This window comes from Homarus americanus, unplaced genomic scaffold (genome assembly GCF_018991925.1).
Source record: "Homarus americanus isolate GMGI-L3 unplaced genomic scaffold, GMGI_Hamer_2.0 scaffold45698, whole genome shotgun sequence".
In the NCBI taxonomy this organism is placed as follows: Eukaryota; Metazoa; Arthropoda; class Malacostraca; order Decapoda; family Nephropidae; genus Homarus; species Homarus americanus.
The window spans coordinates 4962451-4979920 of record NW_024735554.1 but is presented as its reverse complement, the minus strand read 5'-3'; the positions used below and the strand labels follow the sequence as shown (position 1 = coordinate 4979920).

The window sequence follows — 17470 nt, the reverse complement described above, 5'->3', positions numbered from 1 at the left end:
AGTAAAGTGAGCAGTGTAACTTTGAAAATGTCAAGCAAGTGTTTTACTCAGGATCCTGTGTCTGGGAAGGCCAAGGCACCCAGGAACACTGTATCTCTGGAGGTGAAGCTCGACATTGTGAAATGGCATGAGAGAAGTGAAGGAGCATGCTAAATTGCTCTTGGCCTGGTCCAGTCAACAGTGTCTACCATCATTAAGAAGGCATTGGAAGTGAAGGCTGCGGCACCGAATGTGAATCCACTCTCCGTTTCTAGGGTATTTAAGAAACGTGAGTCTACTCCAAGACTGGATTCAAAACCAGACTTGATGCCGCTTGCCTCCTCCCACAGGGATCATTATGGCGAAGGTCACCAATATTTGGACGAAGCTGAAGGCAGAAAGCAGTAACAGCAATAGCAGTGAGGCCTCTTCCTCTTTCAAGGCAAGTTGTGGTTAGTTTCAGCAGTTCAAGAACTGCACCAATCTCCACAGTCTTCATCTGACTGGTGAGGCAGCCAGTGCTGGCGTTGTAAGTGCCAGGAACGATACAGTACATTAAATACAAAAAACTGTATTGATTCTTCGGGTGTCCCTCTGCTAACCAATCAGCTGCCTTGCTACAAACTGACCCTAGGACTTGGTTGCAAGCTTCGAGTGAATAAACTATAAGAACATGTGGTACAGTACAGCCATAGTATTCCATGTGCTAAGATTATGAGGGGAATGCACTATTGTACAGTACTTTGTTTTGGGTACATAAACAGAGCTATCAAGACGATGATGACCTTCATAAACTGGGGAAACATCCAGACTTGAGGTATGATCCTATAAATCCAATATGGCTGATGACAGACAATGAAAGGCAAGGTTGAGCATCCATTCTGTGGCACCACAACTCATAGCTTCCTTCCTTGAATGGTGATTGCCGGTTATAAATCTCCCCGTCTTAATGGCAATAGTTGCAAACAGATGAATTTCACTGATAGTTTGATTTGTGACAACTGTCAATATCAGTGCTTGCCTGGGTCGTTAACTTTTGTTCACTTGATGAGTACAGTAAACAGTACGGTACAGTATATTACTGCACAGACACTACCGTTCATTACAAACAAGAACCATAAAAGATCAACCACGTCAAGAGGAAAGGAGTTTGCCAAGAGGAGGTTTATGCCAAACTCTGTCAGAAGCTTTATATAAATATCTAGGATCAACAGAGAAAATTCAAATTGAGTTATATTTTAATAGGATAAAAATGGGGGGGGGGGTACAATATGGTATTAATCCAAACTAAAAATTTTCATTAACATTACTGTATCTGCCCATTAAGTCGATAATGTATGTTGTCTTGTGAGGAGTAACATTGTAACATTTTAAATTACTTAGAAAAATACTTGCTAAACATGCATGATTAATTAAATGACTGAAATGTAAGAATGGGGCCATTCAGATATAGTGGGAGCCTGACATCAGTAGTTATAATTTGTATATGAGACAGAGGTCGAGATATATTTGCTGACAAAAATATATAAATTCTTTCCTACTTCCGATATAAGCAACAATCTGAAGTACAAAGTTACTTCTCTATAAATTTCTTTAGAGACGAGAGGCAAGATGAGGGAGCATTCATGGTTTCTCTCAGATAAACGGGTAACTTTATTCCATGGTTAATCTTTACGTGTCACCACATTTAGACTCTCCGGGTGGTAATGTAAAGGAGAGAGCAAGTCAGGTTATGGCACTAGCTGAGAAGAGAGTGATTTTAGAAGAGCTAAGTACAGTATGTTGGGTGTAGGCCGGGAGTATAAAGTTAATGAGTTGAGTATACGTATATATACCATTCATTCAAGTGAGGACATGGTTCATGGAAGTGTCAAGGTGAAGTAAGTAACCAGGACAAATAACAAATTTGTAAGAAAGGGACAGTTGTAAATGGTGTTACCATAAAAGAAAATGCAGCTCTTTCCCCAAGCACTACTTCTTCCATAAGATACTGTACTGTATAAAAAACTACTACCTGTACTAAGTCATGGAAAGGTGGGTAAATACTGTGCACACAGGCAGATGACCACTCTTCTTCATTTCCCAGTTGTATTGTACAATCGCCCAAATGAATTATGTCACGATTTCCAGAAACTTTCAATCAGAAAATGGTGTCTGTCAACTACAAGATTCACTTTATATTTTGTTTTAATTTTTCGAAGTGCAATGCAATTTTATGAAATAGTAACATAAATTAATTCATAAATGCTATAGCAGGTTTTCTTAAGAATATTTTAAGAAAAAATCCTATACGTAGTTAGGATAATAGTACGTATATTTCTGTAATGGGCCCCTGTCTCATCAACAGAACATATTATATAAATGGGTCAATACATCTGATATTATATTCAGATTCACCCCCTGTAACTTTCCACTGTCTATGAGTAAGACATGAGTTGTACACGTGAGAGGGCAACTCTCCCAGGAGGGTAGAGACCCATCGTCAGCATATCTGTAAGCCCGCACAGCGAGGCCCTTACTCGAGTAGTCGCTCACAGAAAGTTATATCGTAAGGACGTGACCTAACGTTTATAATACATAAACGCCGTCCCTTTCTCATTCACTCCTATACAGTGGAACTTATGGTCGATCTACACTCAGGAATTATATATATACAATCCTTTTATAATAAAACAAGGAACTACCGTTTGGGTTTTGTTACTTAAACCCAAATAATAAATATATGTGAACGGCCTGGTTAATTGCACAAGTAGCCGATTCATTTCAAAACAAGACGAGATTATCACTCGGGCATTCAGGATTAACTTACGGAATTAAAATTGGATGTCAAAATGAAAAGGTATACAGTACCTGTACATTAATTGTGTGAAGTTGAAATGGGTACGTATTAAAAAAAATCTAAATAATATTCATACTAACCACATTTATATCATGTCTTTATGGAATATGCAAACAAATATTTTCCATATTCACCACCTTGATGGACGATGGCATAAGGCTATAGGCTTAAATAAATGTTTGTTAGTGTATTTTCTCTAGTATTTATACGAAAATTAATTGTCATTTAAACTCTGAGGGTATTATATCTTTTAGCACCAAAGAATAAAATTTAAAACATTTAAGATTTACATTTAATGGTCATATTTTACTTTGGAAAATATATAAAGTTTGGTTAAATTGCTAACTTCTATGAACACTTATTCAAATAATGAGCCATATGCAGAATATGGTATTCCAGGAACAGATCCAGGCAATTTTGTATGGTAAAAAGTAATTACTACTGACCTCAAAATATCTGGGTGTACAGTTGGAACCAAATTTTACCTGGGGTGCTGAATATTAATCATGGTGTCCTAGATACTCTGTGAGGCAATGTATAGTACCCAAAATATTGTGCACTCTCCCTTCCTGTGTCCATGTACTGGGTGGAGTGAGAGCGGGTCACTAATAATTTTTCATGAATATGGAGTTTGCAAATATGTGAGGATATGTGTATGTACTCATCTAACTTCTTTAAATAGACCAGAAACATGACAAGGTAAAGACTAAATGTGGGTATGCTCTATTAACAATCAAGTCTGTTATTATACAATAATAATACAAAAACATTTATGTGATAATCAATTTCTAAATACACTATAAATATTTAAAAACAAAAACAAGAAATACATATTGTGAAATGACTAGGTTCTCTTGAAATGGCACCAGTTTTCCTATTCAGTAACCATTTACAATCTCTCCTGTATCACCTGCTCTTGGTCATTGGAATTACAGTAGATTACTCTAAGCCTTTCTCTTGCCAACCATTAATTATCAATAAACTTAGACAAACATCCTCAATAGATTCCTATACACACCCAAGAATACTCACAATTAAAGAAATTCTAAGTTAATACTTAATAACATCTTGCATAACATGAAAAATGCTCTCACTGATATGAAGTTCTCACTAAATGTTACAGAATCCCTTATGAAATATTAAAAAAATTCAAGCTATGCATTCAGATGTACAGGAATTTATTATCGGTTAGTCAACTTTCCTTCTCTAAAACTCAGTAGAAACTTACGTAACATTCTTCAGTAGTAGGAAAAAAAACTTGCACTGGGCTTCCCAATTTACTCGAACTTCTTCTTCCAACTCACAGGACCTAATTTCTTTAACCGCATTTGGTACATATGATTCATCATCTTGTACATTGCTGAGGAAAAATTTTTTTATTTTACATTAAAACCATGTACTTAAGCAAATTGTCATATACTGACTGGTAGCTTACATTATAACACACAGGTATGGGATGTTTATCTGGTGTCTGGAACACTCCCAAAACTGGCTATTTTCTGGAAGGATTAAAAAAAAAAGTGCCAAGTAATTCCAAAGGAATGGAAATGAGTAATAATACGTAGTTCCCTGTTAGAATTAATGCAAATATTAAAAAGGATTAAGTCTGTTAAGCACACTCGGAAAAGTGTATGGTAGTGTCACTACTGAAAAGTTACCAAAAAGCGGTATATTGGGAGAGCTCTATGGGTTAAGGAAAGAAAGGGGATTTATGGATCAAGTTTTTTATTAGGGAGTATGAATAAAAAGTTATAGATTTTGTTTGTGGCATCAATGACTAAAAACTATTTGTTTTCAAATGTACAAGAGGGCTGGGGGAACAAAAAAAAAGAGAAAAACCAAAGAAAAAATAACAATCTTGTCTAGTGACACCAGTGAAATTAAGAATTCATAAATAGGTTACAGTAAGAATAATAAAGGACAAAACAAATTTGTTAAGAATATTGAACAATTACATTAGTATGCAGAAAATGAGTTTTCTGGTACAATATAGATAATTGTTAAATGAAAACCATCATTTCATTCATTAAGTGGAACAAATGGCCAATAACATACCTGGGAAGAAGAAACACAGTAGATAACATCTGAGGAGAGTCGGGAAGTGGAAAGCAAAGTTCAATTTGTTTGGTAGAGCCACAGAAAACTTTCCTGTCTCGTCAAAGTATGGAATGTCCCTGGTAAAAATAAAATATTTATTATACCTAATGTAAATTTTCAAAAGGAAGATTTGACACCATGGTTTAAGAAATTAAACTGTTACTGTAAAAGAAAATCCTGCTCAATTGAAGCAGGTGTTTAATTTTGATGAGACTGGTCTCTTCTGGAAGCATATGCTTGCAACAACACTAATTTCCAAGGAAGATAAGTCTGTGCCTGGCTTTAAAGCTACAAGAGATCACCTGATGCTTATTAGTGTATCATTCCCTGAACCCTAAGTCTGTGAAGGACTTTGCCAAGGCTAGTCTACCAATAAGAAAACATGGATAATATTAAGTAATTTTCAGGTCAGGATTGGTTTCTAATTATTTTTGTCCTGATATCAAAGAATATTATTGCAACAACCTCAACAACAAGGACTTGTTATTTTAGAAACTGTAATGCTCCAAACCATCCAGTTATTTTAAGTGATTTGTGTCCGCATGTGAGGGCTGAGCACGGGCACAAGAACACAACTTTCTTGCTGCATCCCATGGATCAAACAGTAGTCAACTTAAAGGCATTCTACCTTAGAAGAACATTTTGCCATGTCCTACTAGCTAGTGCCATACGGGGAGGGGAAACCAATAATCAAGGAATACTGGCAGACATAATAATGAATACTGTTAACAACATTGCTTTTTCCAGGGCTGAACAGAAACAGTCAACTATGAATGTGTGCATGACTAAATAGGATTTCCTCAATGTGACTGAAAACCATTCAGCATAAGATAAGCTTTGAGGAAGTAAAAAAGCTGATGATGTTAAGTTACTAGAGTCACATGGAGAGGAACTCAGTGATGAAGAGTTAATAATGTTGGCAAAAGAGCATGTTGTATAAGAGGATGAGCATGTAATAGCTCCAGCAACTCCACATCAGTTGACTCCAGAATTATTGTCTTGTCATTAGTTTTGATCATGGACTTAAAAATGAACCCAGCCATACATTAACTGTAGCCTTAAAGAAAATCTACTTCCTAAAATATCAGCAGTCCAAAGCTTCAACCTGTTAAAGTATAAACCTTAATTAAAACTCACCTAAGAATAACAACGCCTTCACAAATGAAGCCAAGTGGGTAGAGTGGAATCCAAATAGTGTACCGAAGCCAAGTGATAAAACTCAGTTCCACATCATAAACTCTCAGCATGTAGTATGGGTATCTGAAATATAACAAAGATTTCACTTATGCTTTGATACTGCAGGGAGATGAAATATGTTTATAAAAGACAAAATTTCTACCTGTATATCAGTGTAATTAATCCGTCAATGGTCACAATCACTCCCAAATGACCACCGAATATGTGGAAAGTAATGAAAACATTTAAATGCTCAATTTAAAGGTTGTGCAAATGCAGGTTTTGTTTCCACTACTTAAAGAGTAAGACACAAAAGACAATTTACCTCACTAGCTCTATGAGTGACCACACAAGGAAGAGATAGAAGATGACAGGCTTTGTTTGCATCCTCTTCTCTCCTTCAATCAAGCAAAAGAAAATAATGCCTCGTCCACCAATCTGAAAGAAACGGTTAAAATACTTGAAAGATCAATGGAAAGGGGAGATGTTTTGTTACATAATATTTTATGAAATAATCTACTAACATTACAATTTGCGGTTTCGACTTTGTGCCAAGCAGATAGTGGTTAGCTCATGAGCCATTGGGAGAACATTATGAGTTAACCCCACCCGCCCCCATTGTCTCCTCTCCCTTGTTTGTGCGCAATCCTCCAAAAATTTAATATTTTGTGAAGATCTATTAACTCCCAAAGCTGAAATTTTTCTAAGCCTCCTCCAATCATAAAAAAAGAAACTTGCAGACTGTTGCACTTCACATAAGAACATTTTCTCCAAACTCTATACCTGATCCCACGGCCAGAAAATCAAAATTGCCAAGACAAATTGGATCACTTGGTGAAATCCAATTACTCCTTGACACCGCTCATCTGCTTCCCACAAGTGGCCACTTGAATTCAAATTAGATCATAAACATAGGTAAAGTTTGCATTGTGAAAATAAATTTCCCTTGTATGCTAATAAGGAAGACTATGATGTGGACAACACTCTAGAAAAGGCTTAAATAATGAGAGAGACTTATCCACATTGATCCAAACAACAAGAACCTCATTTTCTAATGAGGGTCTCTTGTACTGTACTTTAAAACAGTGTACAATACTGTATACAATACTTACTAGGTTCATTGATGAATATTGTGTTTCTGATCATACCCTATAACAGTTAAAAATAATAAACCAAACAATGTTACAAGAGAGGTAATGCTGTTGGATTACCAATGCCTACGACATAGGCTTACCCTTGTGTAGTGGTAAGGCAGGAATGGTCAGTTATTTGCCATTTTACAAAGAATAATATAAAGATGTAAGAGAAACTAATTTTGTTTTGTGAAAATTCTTACCTGAATTACAGCCTCAAAAACTGATCCTTTTGTGTATCCAATCAGTGGATGAAGCACCTCAATGAACTGTGTTAGTAAGCAAAGATGCATCATCCATCCAACTGCCTCATATGTTCCTGCCATAGAGTCTGCAAATGCACGAAATTTTTATTTACAAGTACACAACAAGTCTTGATAAATATAAGTAAAGAAAACATGGTTCTATAAGATTTTAATTTAATATAATTAAAGTTACAGTTCAGTATTAACATATCACTTTAGTTGCATATATGGTACAGCTGCGGAAATGTGTTCCTACACCCCCCGTGGTAACCCGTGTCTACAAACGGCAACGTCGCAGTAGTAGTACAGTATTACTATGAATGAATGGGTATTGGTCGTGTAATGACAGATGTGATTGGTGAGTAGGGATACTATAGGTCATATAGGTTGGCAATTTGGAAACATGGGGTGTAGGAACACGTTTCCGCAACTCTACGTACTAAGCAAGTGCACCCAAAGAAGAAATTTCATATAATAATTTGAACTAGAGCTAAAAGAAAAAAATATCCAATATCAGCTGTTTTCATACGGTTAGTTTTTATTACTGTGGAGCACCTGGAATTGCTGCATGAAATTCTTTTTTAGGAAAGATGTAAATTTAATTAAAAATTAGTGTTAGCTTTTATAGAACTGTATTGTACTATGAGGTGGAGTTGTATGTGAAAGAAATCTTTGGCAATGCAAAAATAGGATGCACAGAATATACTGTCCTGTATATATATATATATATATATATTTTTTTTTTAAACATTAGAATAAATTAACTACTATATAACTTACATCGAATATTACTCCTGAATGGTAAACATTTATTATTTTACTCATAATCACATAAAAAACCAAATCAATGTGGTACAACCAATCTGGGGCTTTTAACATGTCTACTAATACTGTATCAGTTGATATCTTCTATCTGTTGAGTCTTAACCTGAAAGAACTATCAACCAAAATATACACTACATACCGGTAATTAAAAAAGAAAAAAAGTAAAGTTTCCTTCAAAATTCTTCTGAATAACAGTTTACTCTTGCAGATAGTACTTCCCTTCTCCTGGGTAAATGTCTCTGCCAATCAAACTCAGTTGGTATGATGTGTTCTTGTGTAAGCTTGAGAGGTGGAAGGGGCAAAGTTTGTATCTTACACAAAGCTCAAGATTTTTATAACTACAGTACATATATCTTGCCTCTGTTTATCAACTATCCACCATTCTCAAGTAAATTGTGTGCAGCAGATGGACAAACTCTAACAAGGAACCTCTATTTGCCATTAGTGGTTCACTATGGCCAAGTTATTAATACTGTGGGAACAGGGAAATTTAAGGTAAAATCTTGCATAAACTCACCAGATCCATCCTTAAGGTAGCGAGTGATCATTACAGAAGTAACATATATGAAGCCAACAAGTTGCCAGAGGTTGTACAGGAACAGGTACACTTTCTTCATACTCTCTCCTATAAAAAGTTAATAAATAAATATAAAATGTCATTAATGCTATAAAAGTCTATAATATTACAAAGAGACACTTTTACATACACTAACTAACATTTTGGTAGCTGCATTTCAAAGTTACCCACTCTCATGGACAGCCAAAATTATGCTGTTTTAACACATTTTGAAAATTGTTTAGAAACCATTAGGACTCCAACATTTCCATAAATTATGCAGTGGAGGAGAGGTTGTTTTGTTATGTAACAAAAAAAATTCTAAGCTTCATCACTAGGAAATGACCACATAATATATTGTACACCAAACTGTTTCTTATTATTCTATTTTGCTTTAATTAACAGTGCAGGATCTATATCCATGTCTCAGTTGAGTAATTTCAATTTATTAATATAAGTGGTGTACAGTACTGTACTATGTCTCTTTATGTAAGATATATGATAAGGTAATTAAGGAATTTGACTGAGAATATCATAGTTAAGTATGAATGATTAAGAATTTATAGGGTGCTGCTACATTTTCCCTCTACGTGTATCATAGTACGTATCAACTAGGAATCAGAAATTTTAACTAAGCTGGTACAGCGGCAGTGACCATAAATTTGTGTTATTCAGTATAATAGATCTTTTATAAATTCTTAAACTTTGAAAACTGTAAGATGCACATCCCTAAATCTGCAGCTGATGAATGTTCAAATTAATGATGGCAAAAGAGAGCACTGTACATTAATATACTTTGTGAACGTAGTAGATTTTCTATTTGTTTATCAATTGATCTATCTATCTATCCATCCATCCATTTATCTCCTATACAGTACTTTATTTCACATTAAACTAGGATAGAACAAAAGCAACAAGTAACTATAAAAAGCTATTAACTCTGATCTTGTCCAGTAGAACCGAGTAAATAAAGAGTTCCATGTTGTTTGAATGATTTATAACTACCGTTCATAATCCACACTTTGTTTAGTAAGTTAATTTGGCATTTTTTTTTTATATAACTCCAACATTTATAGCTTTTTTATCAGAAAGTAGAAAGCTGGAATCATAAACTTACTCTTTGTGGGCCATCCCAGAGCCTCTGCTTGCATCTTCTCATACAATCCAGGGTAGTCATCTGTAATGTCTCGTGCCTCATCTGATAAATCCTCTTCATGTGTCCATTTATCAAAATCAATCTAATAAAAAAAATTAAATAACTAGATGTTTTTTTTTTTAATGGTACAGGTATTCAGCTATTGCAGTAGGGTTTTTGGGTACATATGATCAAAATGCATTGTTCACCCACAAGATATTGGAGCGGAAACTCTGCTTGCTTATGCAACAGGGTAAAATGAAGTGCCATTTAGAAATGTTATATTGCTGCCATGAGAGATGATACAAGTCTAAACAGTCCATAGAATGATTTCTTTGAATTCCACATACAAAACAGGTCAAAAGTTTGTACTGTATTGTACAAAGTTTGAGGTGGTATATACAGAGCAAACTGCATATGATGGGGGGAATATGAGAAAAATGGTGCCAAGATCGTATTTAATAATCCTGAGCCTTTTTTTTTTTACTGTGAATTGTCATCTGTTACTTCAATTATGGAATTAGTTTTTACAGTAGCTGCTCTTTGACTCTGATTCTCTTTTATAAGGAAACTCCAAAAGTCATCAAAGTCTGGCAATACTTGCACATTAATGTATTTGTAGAAATTAATCAAATGAGTCCAAAATACACATTACAGTACAGTACTTAAATACTGTATAAACACATATCCATTTAATGTTACAGCCAATCTACAGCTTAGTTACATAAACGAAATTGTAAAATTTATCAAAACTTTTCACAAATCAAAGACTTTTTGTTTTTCCAACTGTTCTAGGCTCAATCCCCCCCCCCCCCTCCTGTATGATCTTATCTTTCAGTCCTTATGTGAACACAAAATTAACAGAATATTAGACTGAAAATAAGAGTTTTGTCTAGTCTGTGTATCTATACCCAAGAAACTCTCTTACCATCTTTGAATAATACCGAACACTCCAGTGTTAACATCATCCAGCCTATATATACAGTATAGTAATGTATTTCATCTTCCCACTTCACTGTCAGTTTTCCTCCTTTCTCCTTTTCCTACTATTGGAGATACTGTACCTATTACAAACTCACCCTCAGTCAAGAGTATATCCTTACCTTAAGCCAGGCAGGTTTTTTAGTGTCTTCTAGGAGTCGTGGCCAAAATTCAACTTGAGCTTTGGTTAGACTAAACTCGACATTACGGTCCAGTACTCTGAATCTACTCTTCTGTAAATAAAAATATTTGTGGTTGAGAAGATGACTACAGTACAATATAAAGTATAAAAAATATGCTATGTAGAATCGATGAAAATATAAACAGAGCACTACAGCTTATTTCCATAAATGATAAATAAATAAAACAGTAAAAAATACATGTATGCTGTACCTCTGTATCAATTGATTTTAAGAGTTTGAGGTTGAATCCATACTTTTTTTCTCCCTGAGCACCTTGACCGACTGCTGAGAAAATTAAATTCTGCTCCTGAAGATCTACACTAGGAGACTGTAAAAAGAGAAAGATCATACACTACGGTATTATAATATCATTATTATTATCACCACAAATGCCATTTCCTCATTTACATTGGGGTGGCACTTGTGACTTCTCTACAATGAAATACTCGCTTACACACATTAAAAATATATATCTTGGCCCTTGCCATCTGTCTACACCACAATAACTTAGGATCATATATTAATTTTTGCTACAACCAGTCACATTAACAGTAAACGTGGAGAAAATGGTTATCCCCAGAAGGAACTTATGGAATTGTACTGAAATTTTTATAGATGTTATTTGCTTGGTACTAAACAAGAAAATCTATATGACAATGCACAGACCTAACCTAACCTTATCTAACTTCCTAACCGGCCGGACCCCCCACCTTATATAGTTAAGCCAAAGTATTACTGTACGTTGCTAATGCCCCCTGGACCCCTTAACAGAAGAATTTTATGGTTGCAATCAATAGTTTAGATAATTATAAGACACTTTTCTTCTATGGTTTCTCTCGCAATCTTCACCTTACACCAGCAATTTCACATTTGTGTAACCACAGAAAATCCTAAAAAGTTTTATATTTTTGTATTTAAAGATTGGTAAGTACTGTACTCAATTCACTAGCAAAGTACAAATATGATTGTCTTTTTAATTTCCCCAAATCTACCACACAGGTCACAGAATTAATGGGTGGTGTTAACGTTAAGAGGCATAGAGATTAGAGGTTATCGGGGACGACTCACTGACCTGTACATTCCTCAGCTCAATTCTTAACGTTACATTTGACTCCGTTTGAGCCCAGTACACGAAGGGGCTCAGCTGGCTCTCCTCCTCCATGTTCAGTGACCGCGGTAAATGTTACTGTCGTCCTCTACACAACTATCTCAACGCCACCATCGGTTTGTTTATGTCACGCTCAGAAGAAAATTGTCCAGCCAACACAAACATTTTATAGCGAACGAAAACTGTCTGTAGTGAACAAAAACATTTTCCAACAAACACAGTCACTAGTGAATAAAAACACATTCCAACAAACAAAAACACCAACCACTATGAACCTTTACCTGAGACCATAAACACGGCAACACTCCCCTGAGCATACACAGTACATTTACAAGCACAAAACGGCAAGGAACACAAATGTAGAATCTTGACAGAGGGATCCAATAAATTTCAAAATGAACACCGTGATCACTCCTGGGGTTGTCAAAATCCTTCATCCGTTTGTCATAATTTTTGTTTACACAAAATTTTTAATGTATTTTTGATTGTGTGCACGCACCTATGTTACAGAGATAATGATAATCTTTGTTACTTTCAGTAATAGTCGTTTGGTAGATTTTCGTATTAGTTGACTTATCTGAGCTTGATAGTAATTATGTTATCCTCTTCGGCCCCTGATTGGTTTAATTTTCTGGTGGTCATCTCTGTTGATGGCATTGGCACAATATAGGTACAGTATCCATGCTGTGTTCTGCTGAGACCTTACTTTGTATCAGGGGCACGGGAAAGATGAGCAAGAAAGTCGGGCGGGTTGAGGTATGCGTAGGACTGACTTCCTATAGGAGATGGGGAGGGGGACACCGTGCTAGTACCGCCTGGGGCTGGGGTTTACCTGAAAGTTCTGGGCCAAGGTAAACGAAACCTGACTCCAGAGTGACTCGTTGTGCTGATGCCACATGAATGCACTTCTATCCTTGCGGCCCCCCATCCCCCCTCCCACCGCTCACGCATGTACAGTACAGTACGTACTGTGACCCACAATAAAAGCTCCCAGAATCAAATTATGTCTAAATGAATCTTACTAAAATTAACCAATTTGAAATGTATTCCACAAGAATAGATCTTACGGTGAAGAAGTTCTGTAAAATACAGTAATATAACAAAAGACAGGATTTCTAAAGATATTTTTCACTAACTAAAGTCTTTAATATTTCCATATTTTTTTATTATTGGATGAGTCATCAGCCATTGTTAATACACAAATGACAATGATCAATGAGCCTTCCCCGACGAGGACACCAAAAAACTTAATCATTATTTCATTCCCAGACTGGTAATCCTCCAGCCCAACAACTCCCGCTTTTTCCTACTAGGTATCCCTGGGTCTGGAAGGTGACAAGCCGAGCCGGGTGAAGTTGGGGGGGAGACCCAGGATCCAAGAGGCAAGAGGAGCTTGGGGCTGGGCGCCTGGTATGGTAGTGTTGTGGTGACCTCAGTGGTAAGATGACGTGTGCACGCGTACTGGCATTTTGTCTCTCTTTCGTCCTCCTGGCCAGGTAAGAATTATACTACACCGTTTCCATTGAGGGAAGAATATTTTCTCACTCACCATTGAGGTTAAAATGGTCACTCAATAATGAGATAAGAATGTTCTCTCAGCCTCCCTAATAAGGCAAGAATTTTCCCTCACTCTCTCACCATAGGTAAGATTAATCCCTCGTTATGTTTCGCCTTTGAGGCAAGAATGTTCACTATGTCTCGCCGATGAAGTAAGAATGTTGATTCTCAGTTTGTCTCAGCAGTCGGCACCTTTAATATCAAGGTGCTTTAGCAGCCAGGAACCAAGCACTAGCCTTGTATTTAAACAAGAGAGAGTTGTAAAATGACATTCACGACATAATCACAGTGTTCTCGCCGATTTTAGTTAGAATTATATTTTTTTATATAAAGAATATCAATACTGCAGCAGCTAAGGTCTTAAAGTAGATAATCTTCCTAGTATATTCATGTTAAACATTTTCACGCTTATACAGAACTGTGTGACGGGCCCGGGGTCATTTCCTGTTTTCTCAAGGTTTTTGAATATTGAAGCATCAAAGCGATTTGTGTCTTGCTTCATTTTTTTCAACATATGAACTCTGATAATTTTTCGTAAATACCTTAAGATTCCGTAGAAATTCTTTTAGTGACTTAATTATTTTATACATTAGTACAAACCTCGTGTCTCATTAATTTATACATTAAACTCATTGTAAAACCTGTTTTATTTATATTATACTGTAGCATTTTTTCATCTAAAATTTTATGTGTACTTTATTTCAGCACCAATCTTGAAGTATAACTAATTGTCATTAGTTTTAACACTTAACGTCATAAAAAAATTGTTTAGCCTCAACCTTGTGTGAGTCACTGCACAATCAAATAAATTGTACAGTACTGTATATGCAGTTTTCGTTTTATATTCAGTAGTCAGTGTTTCATTCCATCACTAACCATGAGATACAGCTCTGGGTTGACTTGATGTATTGTGTTCCAGCATGAGGTGCCAGGAATGTCGGGACTGTGACCTCAGTGAATGTTACCCCCTGACCTCCAGTGACTGTCTCTGGGGGATTCACAAGGATAGCTGTTTCTGTTGTAATCGCTGTGCCAAGGTAAAGGTCGTTACTTAATTAAGATGTATGTACCTTATTGAAACTCAAATCTGCATAAATAGTGCCAACAGTGGATGAGCTCTATAGAAATTACACAAACATGAAAACCGGCAAAATTAGGAGGAAAACGCGGAGAACTATTACCAATACTTGGTCACAAAACATATCACTTTTTATGAAAACGAAGGTAAACACTGGGAGGCTTTATTCAACTTAATGCAACATCAGTATCCATAGATCAGTAATAAACAGAATAAACAGGAATTACGTACAAATTAAGAATGACTAAGCTTCAAGTAATAGAATTGGCTTAGCACAAATAAACATAACATAAGAAATATAGGAGAACTTCAAACAATATAATCTAGAGCACTTAACCAACTAAGCATAACACATCAAACTTCACTAGTTTCCAGGTACTGTACTGTGCTTGCTGGCTTCAGAAATAAAAACTACGATTGCAAACTATATCAGAAATCATGCAAAAATACTTGGTTATTTATTTCCTTGAAACTATTGGCCATCATTAGATTCTCAAGACTAGAAATCCCTTAAATATCATGTTTCATGTTATTGTGATTATGGGAAAGTTATTTTTAATAAAGAGGTACAGTGGCATGGCTTGGTGAGGGCAATATCCTCTCACGGTTTTCAGTTTTTATACTCGCTGGCGACAGGTCCAGTACTTTATGAAGGGCTTACAATAGCATTGCACATGTCGTAAATTTCATTCATGTTACTCTATTAACCCCTGTTTTTCTGTATTCCTTCCCATGTAGGGGTTAGGAGAGAGCTGCGGGGGCCGCCTTGAAGAGTTTGGCAAATGTGGTCCCGGAATGGGCTGCACCTCACAAGACCCGGAAGGTGAGGGCGTGTGTTCGATGGCGCTACTCATGCCCAAGACGGTGCCCATCATCTTCCATCCCCAGAAGAAAACACAACAGTAATTTTTTTCATGGTTGGATGTACCGCGTGTTTGTCGAGATGTTAATTTGATTTAGTAATGTCAATTTGTAAATTTTTCGTTTTACTTCATCATGGGAAAAATTACGCTTTCTTGAATACACGCCTTTTTATTGTCAACTGTCACATAAAATCTGTATAAAAATACCATCCCTGTTTTCATCATTCATTTTAAATGGTAAGATTTTTCATATCCCAAAGAGCATACCTCAAAAATTCCTCTAAATTGATTCCCTGTGCCCATTAACATAATAATAATCAACAGTTGACTATTTGTGGATGATGGCTTAAGAGTGTATGAAAACAAAAAAACGCCAAAATTATCTCCACTAACTTTGATCCCAATTACCCGTAAATTGAATGAATTTCCTCCACAATATCGACAGGAAAAAATCTAGACCGTGTAATAGTCAACACAAAGGTAAAACAACCCCTATCCAACATACAGTATAAAGCCTGTGGCAAGGTCAGCACTCAGCAGCCTACGTGCCGCCAGCATAAACACACAGATAGACTGAATTGTGAAACCGTGTTCCTGTGGTCAGATGAATTACTTTTCCTTCTCTTCATCCGTAAGAAATCTCTTGCGTATGACATTTAATGTTGGTGATACATTTATAGGTTTATTATACAGTCGATGCTTCCTGTGGCCGGCAATTACATCACTGACGATATACTCGAAGTTTAATTACGAATAGCATAAATTGTCGACAGCTTTTTTTTTTTACTCTTTCCGATACCTTAGTGATCAAACTTTGATAGAATTATCTAATGGTAATTATATCAAAGTCTGATCACTGGCGTATGTATTTTAACCTTCATTGTAGTATATAACATTTTTATTACTAATTCAAGTTTCTTATGGTATCAGTCACCACAAGGATTCTGTACATACAAAATCCTTGATATCATTAAATCATATAATTTTCGTTACCTTTCAGGTTCAAACCAGTAGTTGTGTAAATTCTTTCAAACATTATTATCCAAAATACTGTAATCCTCCTTTCATTATAGATAAAATAGCAACTGACAAATATATAACAATAGTATATACTGTATTATAAAAACCGAAAAATTTCAGCCTCGAAAGTAAAACAAGTCGACGATCCGTGTCAAGGATGTGCGAAACTTTACGAAAAGTCTAAAATGAGAATTTGGAACTAATCGCACCTCGACAAATATACAAAATATCATTATTACAATTTTCTCTCAGCTAATATATTTCTTATCCCGTTGTCCTTGAAATCAAACATCCTCAAGAAGCCTGAGTGCGTAGCAAAAGTTCACTGTTAAACTTAAGCAAATGTTTCAGACACTTAACACGTATTATTTAATATCATTACATTAATTACTATCGTATCCTTAATAATTATTACACAAGGCAAAATTGTTATGAAAACGTTTGAAGTCTGAAAGCATTTCCGGGGTGGCGCCAACAGCTGTCTCCACCTGAAGCGTCAACTTCGTCAAAGACAGTCAGTTCAGCAGTTGTTTTGGCAAGTGCAGGTGATGGTGTTGTCCCAGGTGGTGGATGAAGATTGTTTTGGACTTAAGAGTCATCTGTTTGTGATTCTTCGAGTGTTGTATTTCCTCACGAACTGTTGACCAAGATGGACCGGTCAGACAGGTAAGCCCGGCAGGTATATTGACATGAGAG

General features: G+C 35.9%; 2 protein-coding genes across 4 annotated transcripts in view; one reads left to right on the top strand and one right to left on the bottom strand.

Moving 5' to 3' along the window:
- Positions 1-15961, top strand: part of LOC121871433 (sphingosine-1-phosphate lyase-like) — a 29921-nt gene extending 13960 nt beyond the window's left edge. Inside the window, exons 14-16 of one of the 2 annotated variants that reach the window (XM_042373725.1) lie at positions 13570-13752; positions 14733-14850; positions 15630-15961. The gene's annotated coding sequence lies outside the window, so the exon portion shown is untranslated. Of the gene's footprint in view, positions 1-13525; positions 13753-14732; positions 14851-15629 lie in introns of both variants that reach the window. The other variant, XM_042373724.1, reaches the window with a different exon arrangement.
- On the bottom strand, positions 3097-13161 carry LOC121871436 (very-long-chain (3R)-3-hydroxyacyl-CoA dehydratase-like). Of its 2 annotated transcripts, none has more exons than XM_042373732.1 (10): positions 13089-13161; positions 11360-11476; positions 11089-11199; positions 9968-10088; positions 8812-8919; positions 7428-7555; positions 6417-6529; positions 6053-6175; positions 4874-4992; positions 3097-4178 (listed from the first exon to the last, which is right to left on the bottom strand). In XM_042373732.1, the coding sequence occupies exons 1-10, from the start codon at positions 13152-13154 to the stop codon at positions 4096-4098; spliced, it is 1089 nt and encodes a 362-aa protein (XP_042229666.1). In that variant the 5' UTR covers positions 13155-13161; the 3' UTR covers positions 3097-4095. The 2 variants fall into 2 exon arrangements, with proteins under 2 accessions (XP_042229666.1, XP_042229665.1); XM_042373731.1 differs by lacking the exon at positions 13089-13161 and adding an exon at positions 12221-12479.
- Positions 15962-17470: the final 1509 nt, after the last annotated feature.